The sequence below is a fragment of the Manacus vitellinus genome, unplaced genomic scaffold (genome assembly GCF_001715985.3).
Source record: "Manacus vitellinus isolate BGI_N305 unplaced genomic scaffold, ASM171598v3 scaffold_27_pilon, whole genome shotgun sequence".
In the NCBI taxonomy this organism is placed as follows: Eukaryota; Metazoa; Chordata; class Aves; order Passeriformes; family Pipridae; genus Manacus; species Manacus vitellinus.
In genome coordinates this window covers 4,962,583-4,987,310 of record NW_021940039.1, presented here as the reverse complement: position 1 = coordinate 4,987,310, position 24,728 = coordinate 4,962,583, and the positions used below count along the sequence as shown (strand labels likewise).

Below are 24,728 nucleotides of genomic sequence, written 5' to 3'. Positions count from 1 at the left end.
ATGGAAATCTGTCAAACTTCTGTAACTTGTCAGAGATGAGAAACTTTGCTGATTGAAGAGAAAACCCTATAGCAGGCCTAAATAAACACCAGCTAGGCACCAGGAGGCTTGCAAGAAAATTACCACCTCCAATTTACTCCTGAAAATCTTCCCAGATCTTTAACACTGCTGTGGGTTTCTGGGTAATGAATAGAGAGTGCAAAGAAAGTTCCATGTAAACTCACTTTATTCCCCAAATAAATTAGAAGGCAAGTTTCTAACTGGAAAGCAGGCACAGGTAGCCTAAATTAACTCCAGGCTTCTTTTGCCATAAGTTTAGACCCAGAGAGCTGATGTAGCTTTAATGATGGTGCATCAAAGCTCTTTCTAAAGCACTGACAACCAGTTGTCAAGAGACTACTTGGGCACCACGTGCTCCATCAGTGTGCTCTGATGGTCTCTGCTCTCTGGATATAGTCTATATCTAGCAGTGACCCACAAAGATGGGTTGTTGCTGATGTAAATTTTGGTGATTCCTGGCAATGCCCTTCCCTGTCCTTAGTCACCTTTAGTTACACATAGAAAAATCAGCAATTTCAAATGAATTAAGATTATGAGCCATTTAAAAGAGAAACTACGGTGTTTTGCTTGGAGGGATAACAAAAAGCACAGCCTGGCTGCTGTTGTAGTGCAGATGACAGCTCACAGGTATGGGACGAAACAAATGGATCCTGAACTTCCTACGTGGATCATGATGTGCCTGATGCAGCTGAGGAGCCTCCCATCCCCGTGGGCACAATGGTAGTGCCATTTGCTAACAGCTTCACCAGCCAGGCTCCAGGTTGATTAATAGATGAATCCTCAAATGCCTGCTTTGTGTAGATGTATGCACTCTTAAAAATTGCCTTTTTTTAGTGCTTTGGGAAAACATTAAGTATAATAGTTAAACATAACTTACATCACTTCATGTCAGGTATAAAACACTGCATTTTGACTCAAGCTGTAGATTAAAGTGGGAGGCTGTGTCTTTCCTTCTTTTTGTTTTGTAACCCCCAAGGTGGCTGTTTCACAAGAAGCAGTGTCGTCAGGCTCCGTTGTCAGTGATTTTTGTGCTTCAAAGGAAAGGATCAGAAACTGAATTTATCCATTTTTATACTGAAAGAACAAACCTCACAGTATTTGAAGTTTCCTTCTGCGATAATTTCTTTTTCATGGCTTATTTTGGTTTCGTTGCACGATCTGTCCCGACCCTTCCCATCACTGTGCTGAGGTGTCTTGGGGGGGGTGGATTTTTGGTCGTCTCACTCCAGCTGATGGTGTGTTTGCAGCTCTGCTTTCCCAAACGCCCGTGGCGTGTTCTGCTGACCCCTGTGCAGCGGTTCAGAGCTCTGCCACTTGGTGACAGTCTTTTAAAATAAAACCATCACCACTGAAGTGAGGGTTTGAACTCAACTGACCAGTGTGTGCTCCTCCACAGCGAATCCCCAGAGTAAGGAAGGACTGGTGTACAAGGGTGTATTTGCGTGTGAAGTAGGGGTGTAGGGATCCAAGCTCTTTGATGCCAGTTTGCTGTAGATGCCATGTTATCAGTTCCCATTAAATCACTCCCTGGAATGTAATGTGCTGGTAGGACTTTTTTGTGGAGCAGTCACAGACAGTAAATGATGGGTTTCCATTCTTGGAGCGTGTCTCAGGGGTGACACATATCCACATGTTCACACCTGGTCAGCAGCTTCCTGAAGGCTGTTCAGGCCATGCTGCTCATCTCTCCATGGATGCATGGAAAGGCACAATCCAGGTGCTGGAGAGGTTTTTGCTAACTTATTTTATTTATTTGTTGCTTTATGTATTTATTTGCTAATTTATTATGACCCTGAGATTAGCTCAGTTGGTTAGAGTATGGTGCTAATAACACCAAGGTTGTGGGTTTGATTCCTGTTTGATCCCTCTATGGGCCATTCACTTGATGATCCTCCAACTCAGAATATTCTCTGAAATCATAAAATTTCAGTGAAATTCTAGGTAGTGAATCTGCTAGCTGGCCTTTTTTTCAAGTGAAGAAAATAGGTTTCAGGCAGGTTTCCTGGGTGGTATCTGTGTGGTGGCTGGTCTGTGCCTAATAGCTTGCAGCCAAATTTAACCCAGGAATAGAGGGAGAAGCAGGGGAAGCTTATCTTTCAACCTTCCTGCCCAGTAAAAGCTGACCAGACCAGCATATATCTTGCTGGACTAACCACAGAAATTATCTTCACAGAATCATTAAGGTTGGAAAAGACCTTTTAAGATCATCAAGTACAACTGTTGTGGAAAGGCAAAAATTAATGGGTGTGAGGGAAAGCTGTATGTCTTCTGCTGTGGAGAGAAGAGCCTGCCAGGGCATGAGGAGAGACTGAAAGCTGTGGCTCTCCATTTCTCATGTCCTTTGTGCAGTGTGTTGCACAGCCTGGACAGCTGCTTTCCCCACGTGGCACAGTGATATGGGGCTGTTCATTTGAGGCTTGTATTTGGAGAGGAAAATGACCACCATCATGACTGCCTGTTCTGGGATTTATTTTGGCCACCAAAATCACACTTATTTATTTTCCACTTCCCTTCTGTTTATGGCAAGTTGAACCCTTTCATTCCGCTTTATTGTATCTTCTCTTTCCATTCAAATCTGGTAAAAATTCCTCCCAGAATGTCAGAGCAGTAGAATAAAATACAAAACTAAGTTTGCTCTTCTTGTGCTGCCGTATGGCAACACTGTGACTGCTGAAACATTCTTGAACCTGTCTAGTATTTGAGCTATTTTAGTGGATTTCATGGTGCTGGTGCCAGGAGAACCTTTCTAGCAGCTCCAATCCTGGAGCAAATTGGTAATCTCAAGAATTTGGGATCAGTTTACTTGGGCTCTGAAATCTGGTGTGCTGCAAAAGGGAGATAATTTGTGTTGTGTGCAGTTCAGTATAGAATTGTGGAGCTACACAGTAAAGTCAACACACTAGTGCTTTTCACAGTCATGGAATGGTTGAGGTTGGAAAAGCCCTCTAAGATTGAGTCCAACTATTAACCATCACTGCCAAGGCCACCACTAAACCATGTCCCTTTTAGTGGTTCTTTTTTTTTTTTTCCTTCTTTTTGTTAATTTGCAGTTATATCCCAGGATTATAAGACAGAAAGAAAACCTCATAAAGACTGGAGTTTCCTCTAGAATAAGCCAGCTTAATGGTGTTGCTGAAGGCAACAGAGAGATTCTGAGGTCGGGCCTGCTCCTAATGCAAACTTGATTAAAACATTACAGTGTGTCGATTAAACATTACAGTGGCAGTTTACTTGGTGGATTTGCTTGTTTCTTAAATTCCCAGGGCGGGAACGTTGGTGTTGTAGAAAATGATTTTCAATTTTCAGCTCCATTTCCGAGCTGTGTGACTGGGGAGTGCAGGTGCTCACACACCACTGGCTGGCTGAGCAAGATTTCTCTTAGCTGAGGGGTGGACAGCAGGTGAGCAGGAGAAATCCGGCTTCTGAAACCACGAGGGCAATCCCCTTATGTTTCCATCTTGCTCAGTTCCAGGCAGAAAGTCATTCCCAACACAAACTCTGAGGGATACTTGTTTTTGTGCAACCTGAGATGCAGCAGCCTCTCCTCGTGGTGTCTGCTGTCTCTGACACCGGGGGACAGCAGTCTCCCTAAGCCGTCTTTATGTCTCCAGCAGCAGTAGAATCTCTGTCTGGGCAAAGGATCCTGTCTGCAGTGCTGCCTCAGCTGCTGCTTTCAGACAGTGTCAGCCCTCGCCTTCTGATTCTTAATGGTTTGGAGAAGATGGAAAGGGGAGGAGGGGCAGAAATCCTCAATATTCCTGATTTTCACACGGCTCCAGTGGTAGAGGTTGGTTTTCACGCTCTATGCTTAAGGCAGAGCACAGTTTCCTTCTGTAAATCCTCTGATGCTGAGAGTAATACTCGGAAAACAGATCTTTTATTACTGCAGATGTAGGATGCTTCGGGGTTATCTTGTTGAGCTCTGAGTTTCCAAAGCAATAAGGTGTTTTTCTGAGAGCTGGGGATCAGCAGCACTGAGGGTCTGACCCTCTTTCAGCAGGCTGGTATCTAACTGTGGGATGTGTAAGTAAAGCTTGGGACACTTGGCAGGTAACCACAGCCAGAGGACAATATATTGGACTATTCAGATAGCCTGGAGATGAATTTTGACTCCATTACTTTGAATCTTGCTCATACACTGAGGGAGCAGGGGGGCAGCTTCTGCAGCTCAAAGCTGGTCTGTTCCAGCTGCCCTGAAAGAGCCCTTGGTCATGTCAACACTGGAGACTCAACTCTCTTGGAACCCAGGTCATGAAGGATAACACGAGGCCTTATTTTCAGAGTTCTTCCTCTTTTCTGCACTTCCTGAAATGTTAATCAGCTGTCTTGAAGGAATTGCCATTGGTTTGCAGTCAGGGTGTCCGTGAAGCAGCACTCCCTCGCTGGCCCCGATGACACTGTTTGGCAGAAGCAGCTGCCAGGTGAGTGAAAGTTGATCTGGAGCTGTGGATCGAGTGGAAATAATGTGGCCCAGGACATGTGTATGTAATTTGTGCAGATGATTCAAGTGAGAGCCATGGCAACTGAGATAAACAGAGGAGAAGATACTGGAAAACCGGCAGTGGCTTCGTTTTAGTAGCGCAGCCTTGACTCCAGACAGCTCAGATGTTTACTATGAGAGCTCCATCTTCCTGTGTGTCTCTTCCTCCCCACCGCCCCCATCGCTTCACATGCACTTAGTCATGGGATCGAATGGCTTCTTGGATAAAGCACCACGGGCCAAATTCCACAGTTCCTGCTCCAGCAAAAAGCCATGAGATGTCTTCAAATATGGGCTGCAGAATTTCTCTCCCTGTTTGCGCATCCGTGATTCAAAAGACCCTCGTAAAAACACATCTTGGAGTTTCCTGTGGAACAAAACGCAGTTTTCTGAAAGCATTGCGGGTTATTTGGCCAAGTGTGATGTCTGAGCTCGGGATGTGCTTTTGCTAGGGATAAAAGTATTGGGCAAGCATGTGCTGTCTGAAGGTCTGGGGTGAAAAGAGTGGAGCAAAGCACACCGGGAGTGAAGCACGGCACCGCTGCCCTTGCTGCGTGGAGCTGGAGTGAAGTTGGCTAATCTGTGGCTGTTGAATAACAAACAGCTCTTGAGAAGATCAAATCCGACTTCCATGCCAGGGCTCTATCGCGTGCTTGGCAGCGGGGCCGTGCTGGTGTGTGGGCTTCTGGGCAGCTGAAACCTCAGGCTGCAAGTGGAAACAGCCCAGCAAGAGCAGCAGGCGCCTTGTGCTGTTCGGCGGAGAGAGGGCTGGGAACGGGGACCTGAGTTCTGACTCCAAGTAAACGATCCTGATGGCTGTGCTTGCTGCCCGGGGTTGTGTAATCTGGCATAGGGGCTGCAGCTTGGGTATGCTTCTCCCAAATCCACCCCCCAGGGGAGCTGGTGGTGATTCACCTCTCTGAATCATAATTCCTGACGCTTTTCTAATCGCTGTCCTTAGTGCGTCCTTGGTTCACGGGCTGCGACTCCAGTCTGATTGGAAGGAACGTGCTTTCAAGCAGTTTAGAAAGCTGGCCAGCTTCCTACACCATTAAATCCTGAAGCGCAGCTCTATCTCTGTGGCTCATTTCTTTTCTCTGTTGCTTTAAGAGTGAACTAGGAGACCTAAAAATTTAGCAAAAGAAGTTTAGTTAGCTGTAGAAATATGATAAATCACCAGTAATTTGACTGTGAGCAGAAGCATGCCTTGTATGCAGTTTTCAGTTCACTGTTTAAAACAGAGTGTTTGTCTGTTTAGAAAATCTGCTCTTTTTGTTATAAATGGGAGCAGGATTCTCAATCCTGTCTTTCCAAGATAGCACAAAAACTAATTAAAAAAAAAAATCTATATCTAAGTAAAGTTGTTTGCATATATTTACACCCGATATCTTTTTCACATATGGTTCAACATAAAACTCCTGATGTCTGTACATAGATTATGAAGATCTGTGTGCCTTTTTTTTTTTTTTTAATGACTGAAAGTAAGAATTGAAAAAAATTTTGCAGCAGGAAATGGGGCCTGGGCACTGGTTGCTGGACTCTTGGTTACATAACCATGTGAAGCTGTCTTGCACTTTTTACCATGTACATGCTCCACTCCCGCTGCCTGGTCTTCTCCTGGTGGCTCCAAGCTCCTTGTCTGCTCCATATTCCTGGCTGTAGGTATTGCAGTGTTCATCATAACAGGGGTTGTGTCACTCTGCAGTGTGAGAAAATGAATGTTAGGTGCTCCCTGTGAGGCAGCAGTTGGCAGCCCTCTGCTAGTGAAAGGCTGTTTCCACTCCAGAGAGTGAAGTGTGAACAGGTTTGTCTTAGACATTTATCTTCCTTAACTTGGCTTGAAGGGAGTAAAAGCAGGCTTTCCAGCAAGGAGGCCTCTTTCCTGAGATGTGTGTTATCGATGTTAGTGGAGATGATAAACCAGGACACTCGTCTTTCTCTCTGAATTTGTTCTCCGCTTCATTATTCAGTTTTACATTTTTATGTCACTTCCAGTTCTCTTATCACAGTGAAATCTTTCAGAGTGGATAAAAGCTGAAGGCTACAAGCAGAAACCAGAATTTTTCAGCTGCCTTTGCTATCAAGCAGCAAACATCAGTCAGAAGCCCAGTGTTTATTTTGCTTTTGTTACCATTCCTGTATGAAAAAATGTACATAAAAGGGCTGTTTGCTGACTTTCAGTGATTGGGAGAGCACAAAGAGCTGAGTAAAGGGATTCAGAAGGAAGAGAAACAGAGTTCAGTCTTGAGTCATGGAAGATGCTTTTCCTAATCCAGCTTTTTTTGCATGCATCTGTCCCCCGTGGTGGCTTCAAGTGTCCTCATAGAGTCCACCCACCAGCACAAGTGCTTAACTTAGGTAGCATTCCTTAAACATTCCCTCCCTGAACAGAATCTTTTTTCCTTTTTCTACCTGCCCTTGGAAGGGAGAACTGAGAAACTGGGAACCAGTATGGGGAATTTAGGAGGGATTTTAAATTTGCAGGGTCCTTTGAAAGGGTGCAGCTTCAGAGCAGAGGTTTGCATTAACACTCAACAACAGGGTTGGAACCACAAACCCACGGGAGAAGGGGCAGAGCTGGATGGATCAGAGGAAGTGGTGGGCCAGCTTTTGTAGGTGTTCTGTCAGGAGCAAACTATTTTCCACAGAATTTCAGAGCGGAAACTTAAGCTTTCCTAGCAGCATTCCCGGGGAGCAGAAGTGCCAGTGATTAATCCGTTTCCAATGAGGACAGGAACTGAAGTTTGCCCCCTGCTTTGCAGGGTGATGCCTGCTCAGGAAGAGCACCTGATTTCTGTGGTTCTTTGGTGGCCACTTTCTGCCTGGAAATGTTTGGAGCCTGTTTTGAAGCTGTGCAGAAGAGCATGCTTGCGTCATCCAGAAGATGCAGTGAGTCAGTGCAGTCCTGAGGGAGCTGTAACGGCTCAAACAGAAACTTGGAAAACGAAATGGGGATGGATTTAAAGATACAGCCTTTGTGGCCAGTGCTCTGTTTAGAGATGGTCTGCACTCGTGGAAGGCTTTGGTGAGGAAGGGGTTCGATGGGGATTTTGCTGCTGTAAATATGAACTAGAGCTTTATGAGTGATCCACCTGGGACAGGGTGTGGAACTGGAAGAGGGTGTTAAGCAAGTTCTTCTTGCCATTATACTCAGTAATTCGGTATTCAGGGAATCTCCATGAATTCTTCATTGATATGTGTATTTTGGTATTTTAATGAATAACTTATTGGGAGGGACAGGAAGGAAGGAGGGGGGCAGCCTTTCGGTTTGGCCCCCACTCATCATTTTGCTTAACGTGTTCAACCGCCTTCAGATCTGGGATGGTTTCCACAGCATTACGAGCTGTGCTGTTGCTGCACTGCAGCTGTGTTGGGATTGCTCTTGGACCAGCTCATCTGCTCCCAGAGGACGAGGTCCTGCCATGGAATTTCCGTGTGGTTTGTAAGGATGTGCCCAACTCCTCGATGGGCCGTAGGTGCCACCACCATGGGGAGATTTGCTGTCAGTGGACACTGACCTTTCTCTTCGTGTCCACCCACAGCTAGACAAAATGGCTATGGGATACCTCCTTCCTTCAAAGCCAGCAGTGGTCATTTCAGGGATTAGGTGTGCTCTTCTTAAAACACTTTCTGTTTCTATCACACATGAAGTAGCCAAGGTCTGTCATGATACTGTTGTTGTGTTGGTTGTTCTATTTGTAAACTTTCTGGGATGTTTGTAGTATTTGGATGCCTCAAAACCACAGATGAATTAATCTTTATGGTCTATTTCTGGAGGGGAAAAAGTGGCCTAACAGTGAAATGAAAGGCAATTTCTTGTGCTTCATATATTCCCTATTGGTTTTGCTTCAGAATTGAGATCCCATTTTCCTCATTTACAAGGCCAGCAGAACACGGCTGTTCCTCCCAGCAGAGGTAATAGAACATAGCAAAAAGTCCTGACAAATCTCCCCCCTGGGCTGGCTTTTTTCCTGCTGGGACAGGGTAATTTCAGGTGCTGAACTTTGTCATTTTATCTGAGCAGGACAGGGTAAGAGGCATCAAAGCGAGCTGGCCCTTTACAGGTAAGATGATCCTCTGGAGTGACTTTTCTGAAAATGAAAAAAACAGTTTCTTGAGAGCCGAGAATGAAAAAAAAAAAAGAGAAAACCTGTATTTTCCTGTTTGTTCAGGTTTTTAAGCAGGGGCAGCTCAGTCCCTGGGCTCCTTCAGAACTATTCTGACACTTTATTATCAGGAACATTAAAACATTTTGTGACTGTAATGTGCATGCACTCCAGTGTTACAGTTTAGCTATTGTATTCAGACCATGAAAGCTTCATTAGTTCATGTTGATTGAAGAGTGATATGGTCCCCAGCCATCCTAATGCAAATCAATGACTCATTTATATCTTTAGAGTTGAATTTAAATTCCTATAAAATTTTAGAATTAGGCAAGTAATTGCATTACATTTTTGCAACTTCTGTGAAATTTTTTTTTAATTATTTACACCTAAGGCCATGTTTCAAACCTGTGACCTCATCCCCCATAAAGCAAAGCTATTTCATTACATCATAGCTGTGCAATTTGACTTCTGATAGCTGGATTTGCATTTATGTTGGATCCATTAAATATTTGTCTGCTTGAAAAACTGGCAGGGATTTACATGTTAGCATGTAAATGTTAATTAAAAAAAAAAATAAGAAATTGGTATTCTTTTGGCCTTCTTGCTGGCAGTTTTGCTGAAAACAAATGAATCGTAGTTTTCCCTTCCATCATCACCTTACTTGGCTCCCAGAAAAAAAATGATTAATGAGTTTTTTGGCTTTGCAGCTGCAATATTTGATTGCAGTCTGACTTCACTAGTGATGAATACGGAAATATTTCTGCACTTAATTGGATATTATCAAATCCACAGCAGGTGACTAAGACCATAGTCAGATGTAGTTGTTCTCCCTCTTTTGCACTGAGCAGGATCTCTGAGGGCAGATTCCCCTTCGTGGCACTTTCCCCTTTTGTATAGTGATATCAGTTCACAATTTACATTCAATAAATATTTGAGGAGCTTAGTGTCCAGGATCTGCTCCATTCCCTTTGCATTTTAGCACTGAATTTGTTCTGATTAAAGTTAAGTTTCAGATAAGTTGGATGAATTCAGGGTGGGAAAGAATCAACATGTATTTGAAGCAGTGCAATGCATCAGTCTTGTACAAGGTGCCCATTTGCAGGCTCCATATAAATGTTGAATATTTTGGCTTAATATTTATAATCCTTAGCAATGGCCAACCATCTTCAAATCCTACTGAGTTCCAGCACTAATTTCCTTTGCTGAAACAGGTTAAAACACATTTATGGTGGCTCTGCAGCTTTAAGTTGCCTTTTTTTCTTTCCCCGAACCTCTTCTGTCACCTATCCTTTGCCAACAAGTCTTGTGAAAGCAGCATCCCTTGTGATTCAGATCAACTGACTGTCTGGCAGCGGGATGAGGCAGTGCTTGGGAGGATCCTCCTTTGGGAATTGTTTCAGGGCTGATTTCTGAACCCCCTGTGCCGGACCCCACGCTGCCTGGGAGTTGAATGCTCAGGGAATGGGATTGAGCAAACCTTCCTCCCAGCACTCCGGAGAGGGCAGCACCAAGATTAACAGGAATGTTTTCTTGGCACTGTAGCCTCAGGAGCTGCCGAGTTAAACTCCTTGCTCAAGCTTTACCCCCTTGGTAACACCTCCATGGCACTGGTTATTCATATTAAAAACAGAACCAACAAAGGGACAGTTGCCCAAACTTTGTAAAATGGCTATTTTTGCACATTCAGCCTCAGATGGCGTTTGACCCTTAATACAGATGGTTTCACTTAATGTATTTTGTTTAAACAATCCCTGTTCCTGGAAGTGGTTTCAGAATAGGCTGTTCCTCATTGCTGTTCGTGTTTGCTTTTTCTTATGATATTACAAGAAGCTTGAAGAGAGTGGATTCAGAACAGGGGAGTAATCAGTGTTCACAGGCATTTGTGGAAGCCTTCGTATTTTCCAATTAATACGATGTTGACTCCTCAAGCTTTCGGGACTGAAGTGGTTTGGAGCACTTTTGTCCCGAGGCTGTCGAGCTCACTGTATTTCTGTTATTCCTCTATCTGAGTTTAAGAGACCTCAGGGAGTCCCAGTGCATTTATGTGGAACAGCTTGTCATCTGGGATACCTGTTTTCCCCCCCAGAATAGGCTTCTTGGTGCTCCAACACATGAAAACCTCCTTTCTCTCAGATGCAAAAAAAAGTGTTCTTTGTGCAAGGAGGAAAAAAATTGTCTGTTGTCCTTGGATCTCTCTCCTTTTTGTGTCTGTTATAATTTCTGCGTGTGCAGGCTTTTGTCAGGTGGTGCAGGATGTGTTGTTCATACTGAGCACATCCTGGATGAGCTGTGAAAAACCTCCATCAAGTTCAACATCAGGAGTCTTAAAATCCTGCCCTCTCACAGCCATGCTGCCATGAGGCAGCTCCACTTGATGGAAAGAATGTGAGTGCCCTTGAAGTACATGAGAAATGTGGTTTATAAGCTGGAAGTTGGTGTCTTGAGTGTGTTACTGAACGTTTCACACTGGTGTAGTACCTCCAAGCAGTGGGTCTTGAGGCTGGGACCTGATTTGTATTTAGCTTGCTCAGAAACCAGGTGGCACGAAATCTTTTATGTTTGAAAAATATGGAGACGTGAGTCAGGTAATTGTTTATCCACAATGACAAGAGAAACCTAAAGAAGAGTTGGAAATAAAACCATGGTGTGTCTATTCCTAGAGCATGTGGTTAAGCAGAATAGTTAATCTTCCTTTATTTTATTTATTTGTTTTTCCTAAAATTATTATCTTCTAAAAGTCCAGGCACTGCTTGAGGAATTGACAGTGTAAGCAAAAGCTACCCAAGGTATCATCAGCTCTTTCCAAAACAAAAACCTGCTAATCCTTCCAGTGATCTTGTGACATCCTTTATAAACACTTCAAGTAGAATTAAAAAATGAGAGATCACGTAGTCTGTGGGGTTCTTCCTCTGTGCTTTTTCTTGCTCTTAAAAATGGTGTGTTACATGGCTGAAAATCCTTTTGTGTTACCTCCTCGGTATCTGTTGCAGTGCCCAGGTTTCATCCCCCTTGACTCCAGAGCTGCTGGAGATTTCTAGTCCTGTTTCTTTCTCCAGACTTTCCTCTCCTTTGAGATTAATTTTAAAATAGGTTCTCCTGGCACCCTAACTGCTGTGTGTGGTGTAGGGAGGGATTAGGGGAACACAGCAGCTCTTTCACCCTCTGAAAATCCTCTGGTCCTGTTCCAGGAGCAGGACTTGCAAAGACTGAGCTGAACCAAGAGAAGGGAGGAAATTGGGATGTTTGGCTTTTGCTCTGGGTTTTCCCACCTGATGTTGGTTCAGGCCAGACTCTTCCTTCCCATGCATTGCTACATGTTCTAGGCTGCTTTTGTTCACTTATTTTCAGTCTTTATTCTTGCAGTAATTTGATATAATATCTCTAACTTGGCTGGGCAGGCAGAGGAACTTGCACAGGGAATCTTGAGTACACCATGGACAATGAAATCTGGGCTTTCTGCATGAAAGCCTACCTGACTTACATATCACTGCCATGAGACCTCAGGATGGACTGGAGATCAATCAGAAATAGGAAAAGCTGTGAATTTAATTACAGATTGGTCATATCTTCTGTCTGGAGCTTCATGGAACACCCCCGGAATCAGGAGAGGCTCAGAGAGGAGCTGCAGAGGAACTTCATACTGCAGAAGGTTTCTCCCCAGGCTGTATTTTCAGAGAGCACTGTCTGTATTGCAGCACTGCTGCATATCTGGGTATCTGTCAGCTCTCTAGGAATTTGAGGCATTGCATTCCCTGGATCCAGACTGGAGTGCAGCCAGTTACTCGAGGCTGGCTGAAGTACTTCCATTTCAGGTGGAAGCAACTCTCTCAGCACTGAATGACTCTGTGGTCCATTTGAGGGTCTCTGAATGATTAATGAAATGGATCTGTAGCTGGTCCAGTCCAACATTTACATTTATTTATTTGGGGTTTGTTTGTGGCTCTCTCAGCAGGAAAGGTTGGCAAGATTAAGATGTTCATACAGTCTGTCAATCCAGATTATTTTCTCAGTATTTTGAATTAAGAAACAGCTTTCCTAGCCCCCTCATGATGCCAGCACTGTTATTTGTGTGAACATACAGTGAGGAGAGCCTTCATGTTCTTGAATTGGGTCACCATATGGTTGTGTGAGCACTATGCCAACAAAAGAGAGAAGATGGGAAAGGTGGGACCAAGGCACTCTGTGTTTAGATGGGGTTAACTGGCTGAGGACCCTCACTCCCTGTCAGCACAACCTGTAGTGCTTTCCTGCTTCCTGCCCTCCTGCTCCATTGTGCAAGTTTTCAAAGCAGTGACAGGTGTTTTACTTTTGTGTTTGTTTGTTTGATCATTTGTGCAGATCCTCAAGATTTACTTCTCTCCCTGAACAGTGAAGTGACTCGGCTGAGCCTGAAATGAAAGAAGTGGCAGCTCTAGGGCCAGTGTGGTGCAGGGTCAGATGGCTTGTAGGGTGCTGGCAGTCACTATTCCTTGATTCCTCTGCACTTCTCTCTATTTTCTGTCTGGTATGTGGGCAGACAGAACCTCCAGTCTTTACTCCAACAGCTGTAAACCTCAGACCACATGTAACATATCTGCTCTGGGAATGGCTCTCATTAGTGGTGGGCAGGTAAAGAGGGAGTGAATAGAAAGGAATTTTGGACTTCTCAACATACATGGAACAGGCAGAGTTTGGGGTTACTGGAGGTCAGTAGCACTGGTTTCTTTCTTACACCTTCCTTTTTCTTGCCAGTTTTGCATGGAAAGGCAGAAAACGTGGAGGTATCCCACAGTCTCATGCCATTTTCTAAATCTAAGTGCAGATATGACAAGCATGATACTCTAAGCATACTGAGGAAAACTCATCCTGAAAGAGTTTAGTTTAAGAACTTTTGCCCCTTACGAATTCAGCATCAGACGTTTGCTTTGTCTTAATGGTGTGACCTGGGGGGGAATGTTCCCTAGCTTTTAAAAAAAAAATCCAAATAAAAATGTGTTTTTATGTTTAGGAATTGAAAAAGTGTGTTAAACCCTTGTGAGAGTTTAGCACTAGGTCAGGCACTCAAACTGCATTTGCACTCAGCAGTGCATGAGTAAACTGGAGATCTCTTCCTGCATCCCTGCTCCAGTTGGACCAGGACAGAGGTGTACATATACATTTTATTTTTGCCTTTCTTCATGGTGAAGCAGCTTATTTCTGTCTGCAGTTTCTTCCTGTTGGCCCCAGTCTTCACAGGAAAAAACACTGGTCCTGCCTTTACGTCATAGTCCCAGCAGGACTCTTAAAACTTCTTATATTGTGTCCTGACAACAAAATAAAATGCTGAACTGTTTGGAGGGAACCATTGCTGCAGGCAGTTCTAATTAACTGGAAGCTTTTCCTTTCTGGGAGCATATATTTAATTTCTTACACTGGTAATAATAAGCAATTAGTGCTGTGGAGCACCAGGCACTTACCTGCACATCTGAGGGAGGCTAAGAGTAGATCCAGTGGGTGGATAAATAGTGTAATTCAAATCAAGTGATTGTAAATGGCTTTATATAGCATCTTTTATACTTATACGGATTATTTTTTATTTCTGTAGTTACAAAGGGCTTCTACTTCTTTCTCAAAATAATATGTATTTCCCTATGGGTGAATTAGTGACGTCTGGAATTCCTGAGTGGAAGGCACTGGGGTTTGGAGTTTGGGGTTGGGTTTTTTTGTGGTTTTTTTTTATTTATTATTATTTATTTTAATTAAAAAAAAAAGCACACTGATTGCAGTGTCAGGAAACATGTATGGTGTAAAGGTTACTGTCTGTCGATACTGATACTGTTCAAAGGGACTGTTTAGGATTAGATCCCTAGAGAAAAATGATCTTTGCAACTGAATTTATCCTTCTCTCCTGTTGCTGAGTATGGTACTTGACATTTTCTCCATTTCAGAAAATTACAATAATCTTTGCTGAATTCAGTGCTGGAACAGCTTAGGCGAGCGAGGATAGAAGTGATGTGTGGCTGGGAGGGGAACCTTCACCTGCCTGGAAATGGCTGTAAAAATGTTAATACTGCTGTGAGACCTCCTTTGTGCAATCAACTTTAAGGCAAAGGAGCTGAACAGCTCTTAGGTTTGATCGATTATTTGTTTGTTTGTGGATTATTATTTGCCCTGTGTGGTTTTTTTCCTCTTTGCTTTTCAAGTACTTTGGTGATTCCCATACCTGTGGCAGCAGCAGAAGTGCAGGACACATCCATAGATCTGTGCCCAGACCTGAACCTGAACTCTCCAGCTGGGGGAGAAAATGCAGCACAACCAAATCACCTGGGTGGAGAGAGCTGGGGAGAAAGGAGTTTCAGCTGGTGCCATAATGTGAATTCAGTGGCTGATGCACAAAGGGTTTTCCAAGTTGGCTGGTGTTCAGGTGCTCAGGACAGGTCAGTGTTCTCACAGTGGGAGTGACAAGGTGCAGGCACGGACCAGTGTGTGTTTACAGCCAGCGCTGGATAAACCTCTCCTCTTCCATGTTCCTCCTAATCCCCGCTGGGTCTCCTGCAGCAGTGGTTCAGTAATACTTGTTTTCTTTTCTTCTTCTCCCCTTCCACCCCCTCCTCATGTGTAATTTGATCTCTGAGGCCTGCTCTTCTGCTTTGGCAGATTTTTCAGCTCTTGAATGGAGACATTAACCACTTAGTTACTGGCAGGACTAAACCCTCTTTACTAGTCCCTCTGGCTCTTCCTGTGGACGTGCTCGGAGTTCCTCAAGAAAAGCCCACAAACTTATCAGTTCTGAGCTCCCAGTTTTACCCTCTTCTTTAACTTTAATTTTTTCATCTGCATTTCCTTGCCTTTTCATTTAAAAGAAATACGGAAATGCTCCCACTCAAGATCTGAGTCAGTATTTGGCAAAGAAATCTCTCTAAAATTTATTTGCTGATACTTTCCAAGCATGTATCTTCTCTGATTGCATCCTGGCTGTCTTGTGAGTCCTCTCCTCCCTGGTCTGGCAGAAAACACTGACCTTCAGTAGGATTCCTAAACTGATGTGACTCTACCTATTGCACAGAAACTCCCAGTCCCTGCTCCCTCTTTTGCAACCTTAATAAACTACCTGGACAAGGGAAGTTCAGTCATTACAGTGAGTAGGAATTTGTGCAATTTTTGTATCTTTAAGGTACACTGTTGTTTTTTTACATCAGAAAAGTGCAAGAAACTTCTTATTTCTTCTTTGCCTGCAGATGTTTCAAAAAAACTTTTAATGGAAGAGGCCCCAAACTTTTTCAGTGATTTGTGACGAGGCTGTTTAGACTTGAATTTAACCTTGCAGGCTTCAAATCCTAATACCCCAGGCAATTCCCTGCGGAGCCCACAACCCATCTTGTGTTTTTACATGAGTACAGTGAAGACAGACCAGCACTGCAGGAATTTAGTAGTGCCTTCTGCCTTGTTACTACCTTAAAAAATAAGGATTCTGCCCTGTTGCTTGAAAGGAATTTCAAATACTTGAGCGTCCCATCTCTGAAATCCCATCACTTCCCAGCCTCCTCCTTCACTCATGAAAATTGCAAATAACAAACATCTGTTAAATCAAGGAGAAAACCCAACAAATGCACATGCTTTATTGCAAAACCCGTTGCTTTCCCGTTGATGTGTACAGTGGACTTTTTGTAACCTGGCTTTTCTTTTTTTCTTGAAGTTTCCTCCTGTGAGATTGGGACTTGCAAAGTCCAAGTGCCAGAAGTGTTAATATTTCAGTATAGGTGCAGACACCTCTCTGTGCTCTTGCAGGGCTGTTCATGCTGTGCTGGATGGTGGCTGAAGGAAGGAAAACACTCTTTGCCCTCAGGTGTTAACTTGCCTTTGTTCAAATCCATGTGTGGGTTTTTTTTTATTTTATTTACAATAATGCCTATTGTAGCATGGTCAGAGTAGCAGCAAGAGACTTTTGTTTCTAACATGCTGTTTTAACTAGCTGTTGTAAACATGTCAGCTGGATTTTGAGAAGAGCTTAAACAGGAAGGTAGAACAGTGGTTTCTAAAAATGCTTTGTGTATGAAGTGGAAAAGGAAAGGCAGAGATTTCTATGTAAAAAGCTGGAAGAAGAGAGACACTGGCAGCACAGGTGGAGTGGTTGTGAGGTTGGGCAGTGCTGGAGAAGGTTGGGGTGGCAGTACACATTACACACATCTCTGAAGGCACATACACACACACATGTGGGCAGAGCAGTAAAACCACTTGAGCCCTGTTTATCTGGGTGTGCATTCCTAAAGCCAGAGGTGTTAAGGATTCCTAGTGCTCACCAGAATGGTGGAAGTTGGGAGATCCTTCAGTATCCTGGTTGCTTGGGCTTTCTCCTGAGGTGCATGAACACACTTGGAAAGTTTTACTGGGCTGATTTAGTCATTCTGTGTGCACACACCAAGGAGGACTTTTCTCCCCCTCTTGCCCGTTACGTGGCAGGTATTACAAATAAATCCCAAACGTCATCACCTTGTGAGCAGTGCTGTCATTTCCAGTTAGCGAAGAACCTTGGAGTAGCCTGGAAGACTTGTTTCCACTCATCCTTTTGGAGTAGTTACAAGGTGTCTGAACAATTCCTTGAGACTAAGAGGTGATTGACTCGAGACAGTTGCTTAAATCTGAGGTAGCTTTTAACGGGCTGGGTGTGGGATGTGTACTCACCTCGAACCCTGCCAGTCTCAGACTCACCTTCTGCCCTGCTTTCTTTGGCAGAAGGAATTTCTCAAAGCTCTTGTGATTCAATCAATGTAATTGATCCGCTGAAGCTGGACTCTTTGCAAAAACAGCTTTACAAGACTCCACCAGTGTGCTTGTGCTTCACTTGCCGAGAAGGTAGAGTTTAGTAGCCAGGATTTTAAAGTGGCTGGTCTCTATTTAACAGACACCAGCATCTCCCCAAACATTTGGCAGTTTGTATCTAAGAGTGGATGAAGTTGTTTAATAGTGGAGGACCTGAAAATCCAAAGTAAAACTGGAATCTGTCAGTCAAAGCTGGACAAATCCCCAGGAAAACAGGCAATGCTGCATTTGCTGTTGGATCAAAGACCAGCTTTCTTACAGCTGCATCTGTAGCACATGCTGTGGTCATTCATGGATTTCGACAGAGGCTTCTTTGATCATTTTCATATACATATACATTTTTAATCAGGTAATGGTGATAGAATGTGTTATTCCACTATGTGAGAGATGTTATCAGAAGAGAACTGTGTAGCATGGGAGTGTTCTGTGGCATGGATCTATTTTTAATCCTAAAGACAGTTGACCTATGGATGCCCAAAATCACATGTAATCTTATCACTTACTCAGAAAAACACATCTCACAAATTATGTGATTCTACATTTTGTTGCTCCAGAGACAAAAAAAGTGTTTAACAACTGGCACTGAGTACCAGTTTATCACCTGTGGGGAAATTCTCAACTGCATTTATAGAAGAGAAAGATAAGGCACAGGTAACTCAAAACTGTAAGCAAGAATCTGCTCTTTTTCTGGCACGCTCCTTTACTCCTTTGCTTTAGCCACTACTTTGTGATGTTTTCAAGTGACTTTTTCCATCCCAAATCATCTGACTGGGACTATCAAAAAATGCCCCAGAGTTTGAGACTTCAACTTTTGTTATCTTTCCATGTTTCAGAAGAGTGTTTTAAACCAAAATTAAGCTCTACTTTTAAATGGGCGACAAACACTCAAGCTGTTTTTAATGGTATTGCAACAAAATTCACTCCAGCTGCTAACACGTGGGATCATGCCAAAACTCACTTTCTGTTCATGGGGTCCAGTCCTTTCGCTGCTGCTGTTGTGTGTGTGACCATCCTCTTTTGGGGAAAAAAACCTGTCCTCAAATTTTGGGTAGCTTTAAGAAAGTAAAGAACAAATATCTGTCTGTTAGAAACAGCTCAAACACGAAGGCCGTTGGCTGAATAGGTTTGTGCTCTTGTAGGAGCATGAACAATAAAGGCTAATGGATACTGGATTGCATTAACGAGAGCAGAGCCAGCAGGTCGAGGGAAGTGATTATTTCCCTCTTTTTGGCGCCTGTGAAGCCACATCTGGAGCACGTTGTCCAGCTCCCTCCTTCCCCCGGAGCAGATGCTGACACACCGGAGGGAGCCTGGCGGGGGCTGGAGCCGGCGGTGCCCCCCGGGGCCAAGGGAGCTGCCTTTAACTTGGACAGAGCAGAGGGGATGGAAGGGGTCCCAGTGCTCTCATAACCACCCAACTGGTGGCTGGAGACTCTTCTCAGAGGTGCACAGCAGAAGGAGGAGAAGCAACACTTAAAACTTGCAGCAAGGCAAAGCTGGGTAGCTGCGAGAGGATGAAAAGTGTTCAGTGGCTCAGCAGACTCAGTTAAAGTTTAGCTGCAAAAAGCCTGGAAAAGCCTGATCTAGAGAGATAGCTGCCCTCTGAGCAGGAGCAGGAACCGGAGACCTTCTGAACCTGATCCCAACCAAATTGTTTTGTTATTCTGCAACACAGAGCCTGAGTTGAAGGTTGCATCAGTCATTGTAGTCCAGAATTCTGCGCACGTTTCATGACTGATTTTGTTCTAAGATGTGTATATGACAAACAAACCTGAAAGGGATTAATAGCTGACAGCTGTAACAGTGGCAGAGGTTGTGTGACACTACCAATATGGCTTTTATTTCTGTATCACCAGTTAATTTCATGACATTCAGGAAAAGCAGAGGGTGTTTGCTCAAAGTATTTACAGCCCAGATTGCCATGAGACAAAAGAGGAAATGTTGAAGGATGATGTTTGTAGCACAGGGACCACACAAGCGTGTCTGCCTGGAAGCATAAAGGGAATTAATTTGTTTATCTACAGAGGAAGTTATCCCAGGATAGCTCTTTGTGTTTAACTCCCCAAGTGGATGTGTTTCTCCTGCAGTGAGGTTCTTCTGCAAGCGGGTTAATTTAATTTGAGATGAGGCATTCTTCTTCAGGAATAAGAACCCCAGGAGTTCATCAGGAATGTAATCCACATTAATTCTGCTGGTGCTCATTGTGTTCACCTTAATTGTAATGTCTGGGTGGTGTTCATGGGGGACAGCCTTTGTACTGCCAAGGAATGCTGTGGGGATTCCTCATTCCTACAGCTGCAGGAGTAGCAGGATAGGGATGGGGATGCTCCTGACATGGAAAAGAAGTTGTGTGCAAGATGCTTGGTCTGCTCTTAAGACATCATTTCATCCCAGTTCTCTAAACATGGGCCAAAGCACGTGAGGACTGAGCTCCTTCTGTGATTTATGTAACCTTTCTCCTCCAAATCTGTGTTTAACTCCTCTTTTTTTTCTTTCCTTTTTTTTCCTCTCTCCCAGTGCATTTCCACACAAGTTCCATGTTAGGCAGGAAGGGAACAAGTGGATTAGGTATTGGTTTCTCTTGAAACTTTAGTGCTTCCATAAAATAGAAATCCTCCTCCAGAAGTGGAAGGAGGATGGGAGAGCGTGGAGGGAACTGTATCATTGTCTTCACAAAGCTTGTGCAACCTCCCAGAGGTGGGGATGGCATCTGGGGCCTCATCTCTTTGCTGAACTGTCTGAATTGAGGAAATGTTGAAATGTTCTCACTGTTTCTTGATGTATTAAATGGGAATATCCACGTTCATGTTTTCTGAGAAAAACATGAAAGCGCTTCGAACATCACAGTGACCTTACTGTGATTATTTCTCTGCTAGAAATGAGACTTTTAAAAGTATTTAAAAAAAAAAGATGCAAATGCTATTATTGCAGTTCAGCACGGGTTGAGAGATCAGGGATTTTTTTCCAAGCTGTCTTTCATGTGTACACCCCATGGATCAGAAGGCTGAGGCAAAGTAATGCTGTAAAATAATGTTTAAAGAGTCTGAGCAATGTTTGCTGTTTCGGAGGCATGGTCCTCAGATGCTGGAAGCATGCAGAGTTTCCCCTCAAGTATTCAGTGTTTGAAAACGTTGGAGGGCAAAAGAGCACTAGCTAGTCAGTAACCTTGCCAAAATAAACTGTCAGAATGTGAAGGCAAGCTTTCAGGGACAGAAATGAGGATTTGCTGCTTTGTTGGCTCTGTGTGTGACACACCAAGCACTCCACACGTTGCAGTGCGGTTTGTGCCGGGATCAGCTTCCCAGGCCGTTTTCCCCAACCTCTCTGTTTGGCACCCCTGATGAGCTCTACACCCTTGAGCACCTCTTGCTCCGAGCAGCAAAAGCTCCCCGAGGTTTGGGAGATGAAAGGGGATTTTTGAGTGGAAAAAACTGCAGTTTGCTATCTCCGTTAGAGAGAGATGTATATAGATAAATATATGTGACAAAAGCGATGGTTGTTTCAAAAAGGACACGCACGACGATGCTAGAAAATAATCTATAAAAAATGCAAAATCAGAGAGCTCTAATTAACACATAGCCTTGAGAAACCTGCAGGGGAAGGGCACAGTTTGCAAGGAAAAAGAACAGTAGGTAGTGGGAGAGCGAAAACTTTTGGCAGTATCTTGCTTGTGTCACTGCATCAGCTGAAACCTGAGTCCTGTTGCCTGTAATTAGCACAGGGATGCTAAGACAGGATCCCTGGGAAGGAGCTCCAGCTCCCCCGCCGCTTTTTGTGCCGGGTTACAAATGGGCATCGCTCTCCAGTTGCTTCTCCCCGTTCCCAGTGTTCCAGCAGCCCCTTAATCCGCTGTGCAATGACACGCTTTGAAGACTTTGCCGCTCGCCCACACTTCGCTTGGCGCAACCGCCGCGCACAAAGCGCCAGCGCAGCAGCCTCGTTCCTCCATCCCTCCTTTCCCCCCCGCCTTCCCAAACCGAGCAGGGGCTCTCCCAGGAGTGGGAAACCTGTTGGTTTTCCCCCTGGCCTCCGTGTTGCTGGGAGAGGCGCAGGCAGGAGGAGGTTAAGGAGCGAGGGCGTTGCTGGATGCCTGATGTCATGGAGGCCGGCGGTGGCTGAGGGGCCCTTTGTTGGCAGCGGAGCCCCAGCTCCCAGCGCTCGCCCGGCACGACTGACTCTGCCCAACTTGGTTGGCTTCGCTTTTTTTTTTTTTTTTTTTTTTTTTTTTTTTTTCCTTTTTCCTTTTTTTTTTTTCTTTTTTTTTTTTTCCCTCCCCCTCCTCCTCCCTCTCCCGCCAAAAGAGTTGGGAAGGAGGGAAGATGGCTGGAGTTAACTCCCCGGGAGAGGAGATGCGGGGCCCCTGGATTTTCCGCCTCTCAGGCTCACCCTTGTAATGCTTTTCAGAGCCCTGGATTTCGTCGACTTTTCTTGGATATTTTGTTTTAGACTTCTCCTGGACTTTTTCTGACTCTTACCGGATCTTTTCAGACTTCTTTTTAGACTTTTAACGGATAATTCCACAGTGAGAGAAGAAGCTGAAGGAGGGGGGGAGGGAAGGGAAACCAGACAGCCGAAGCCAAACTCTAACAAATGAAAATGTTGGAGATTTGCTTGAAATTGGTGGGTTGCAAATCGAAGAAGGGGCTTTCCTCCTCCTCCAGCTGCTACCTGGAAGGTGAGTACCCAAAGGGGCTGGAGTTGGGTCGTGCTCCCAGGGGGCACAACCCGATCCCTCCACTATCCCTCTCTTGGAAGTTGGGGCCAGGCTTGGGGGCACGTTTGATCCTGCCCAGGTTCAGGCTGGGTTTTTGGGTGTTGGGGTGAAGGAACCGAGGGGTGTTCGTGGCGTCCAGACCCAGGTGCCTTTCATTAAGTGCAGTTATACAGAGGGAGCGCGGCTCTACCATTTATGGTTGTAAAATGTCAAGTGATCTTATTGCTGAGCCCATAAACAAATCCGTATCTTCAGGCCTCAGCTTTATTTATTTTTTTTTCGAGGGAAGATATCCCTTATTTTGGACGTTAAAAAAACCCAACTCCAGACTCAAGAAGAGAATTTAGATGAGTCCATCCGTAAAATATTTTCAGCGTGAGTTAACGCATAATGTCTTAGTTAATTTTGGTTATCCCCTTCTAAGTTTGCTCTCCACAGGCATTCACTGAGCTGAATTTTCTCGCATGCTTGCTTTTGAGAAGTGATTTTTGAGTCACACCCATGGTTGCTTGTAGACAATGAGATGTTAAACATATGGACTCAACTACTTGGGATGGAAAGCCTGGGCGACTGAGGCACCGTGCTGGGTGGGGGGAGTTTGGGGTGAGGTCTTGCTTGGCGTGACCTCATGGCTTCACACCCCACCTGTGGAGCAGCGTTACAGTCCCCCCATCCAGCCCCCCGTGTCCGACCCACTGGGGCCGTCCAGGCTCCTTCAACTTCTTTTGTGTTGCTGGATGTTGCCTCAGTAAAAATAATCCACATGCCAGGAGGACCGTGCTAACTCATCAAATCAGAGGCACGAAAGGCAGCAGCTGATTTCCAGGGGCCTATCGCGAGTCGCTGTTGCTCAACTCTCAAATATTCGGTGCAGAAACGGCCCTCGGAAATTCATAGGTTAGGAATCTCAAAATCTACAAATGGCTGCTCGTGGCAAACTCACTTGAAGTAGTTTTGGATCAAGAGTCTGTGTTTGTCGGGTGCATTTAGTGGCTCTGAAGAATTTTCTGTTCTCTAAAGTCAAAGAACGGTTTCCAGAGGACTTTTTTTGTTTATTCAAAGTTTCAGAAACCAAACAGAGGGTAGATGGATATGAGTAATTTTGATCTTTTTCTGTGACTGAGTTCTTCTGTGATCTTTTAAGTCTATAAAACCTCTGTCTGTGTCCCCTGCCTCTGGTATTGCTCAGTCTGTGTGTTGAGAATGAGCTCCAAGCTGTGCTGGGCCTCCTCTCTGTGCTGTTGGATCTTTCAACACAGCCCTGGGAGAACAGGCAGAGCATCTGGGGCCTCTCTTCCCTGCAGAAATGAATGCTAAAGGATGATGTTACAAGGGTGTTACCCTGACTGTTTTTGCAAGTTTTCTCTTTTGTGTTCCTTACAACCACTGCCCCCCTTCCCACTTTGCAATGCAGTTGCATAATAGGATTAGAACATAGTTTAACTTGGCCATATCGGCAGCGCGGGTTAAGAACGTGATCATTAACACGATTAATATTGTAATATTTTCACCTTCTGCTTCCCTGAGACTGCCGTTGCATATTTATTTTTTTTTTAATAATGGGGTGGGAAACGAGCATTGAACTTTTAAAGGGTCTTCTCTCAAAGTAGCTCAGTCTCACTTCTCAGCTCAGCATGGGGCAAAGCTGAGTGGCGTGTTAAAGGTGAACAGATGTGGCAACTGCGACCACGATGTGACAGTCAGTCAGGACAGGCAGCCCAGGACCCTCATAATCAACTGGGGACCTCTTGGAAAGCAGGGTAGCAGGGTAAGAAGTGAGAATCTATACTCATCTGGTGGGGAAAAAAAAAATAATTAAAAAAAAAATAGGATTTTTTGTTGTTCCTTTCTAAAGCTGAAGGTCCCCACGTGGTATTCCTGGGCAGCTTTCTTATTAAAATTATTATGAGGTTGAAAGTGCTATTGAGGACTCTTTAGAAAGAGTGGTGGTGGCTTGTCCCAAACCCCTGAACTCCAAGGGCATGAGTGAAAACCATTTGCTTGCATTGCCCTTAAGAAGATAACGAGTTTTTACATACGGGTTTGTTAATTTTGATAGAAACCACTTAAGCTTGGCAGATCATGAGAAGGGGACAGTTTTATGTCAAGGGTCAGAAACTAGAGATCATTGCTCCTGGATCCCTGTGAGCAGCATGTGATGGCCAGTCCATTCCCACGGGGGTTCCACAGCCTCTGTGAAGCTTCTGAAAGGATTAAGGAGATGATGGTGATATCATTGGAGGATTTAACTTTGCTCCTGATATCTTAGTTGTATGGGAAGCTGTTCAGGACAAAGGGAAAGCTGAAAGTTTCTTTACTACTAGTTTAGGAAACCTTAAACATTAGGTGCTTGGAAGACCAGTTGCAGCCAGGAGGATAGATGACATTTTATTTAATTCAGTTTCTTATTTTGTATTTTGTGTGTTTATAAAAACATAGCAGTGCTTGGTCGATGAATAGCAAAAATCAAAAGAAAATCAAGTCTGTTACTTGTATTTTTAAACACATTTTTTGAGAATACTTTTCTGAGTCCGGATTTGGTGTAGGGCTGATTTAGTGTCAGCCACATGTCCTTTTGACCAAGTAATCA

General features: G+C 44.3%; 1 protein-coding gene across 4 annotated transcripts in view; it reads left to right on the top strand.

Annotated features, from left to right (window-relative positions):
* The window catches only part of ABL1 (ABL proto-oncogene 1, non-receptor tyrosine kinase), a 78,170-nt gene that overhangs the window by 24,278 nt on the left and 29,164 nt on the right, over positions 1-24,728 (top strand). Inside the window, exon 1 of one of the 4 annotated variants that reach the window (XM_008919390.4) lies at positions 21,689-22,099. The exons of the other annotated variants lie outside the window; for them this stretch is intronic. Within the exon in view, the coding sequence (XP_008917638.1) occupies positions 22,015-22,099 (85 nt within the window). The 5' untranslated portion in view covers positions 21,689-22,014. Of the gene's footprint in view, positions 1-21,688; positions 22,100-24,728 lie in introns of those variants that run through there. 4 annotated transcript variants of the gene reach the window in all.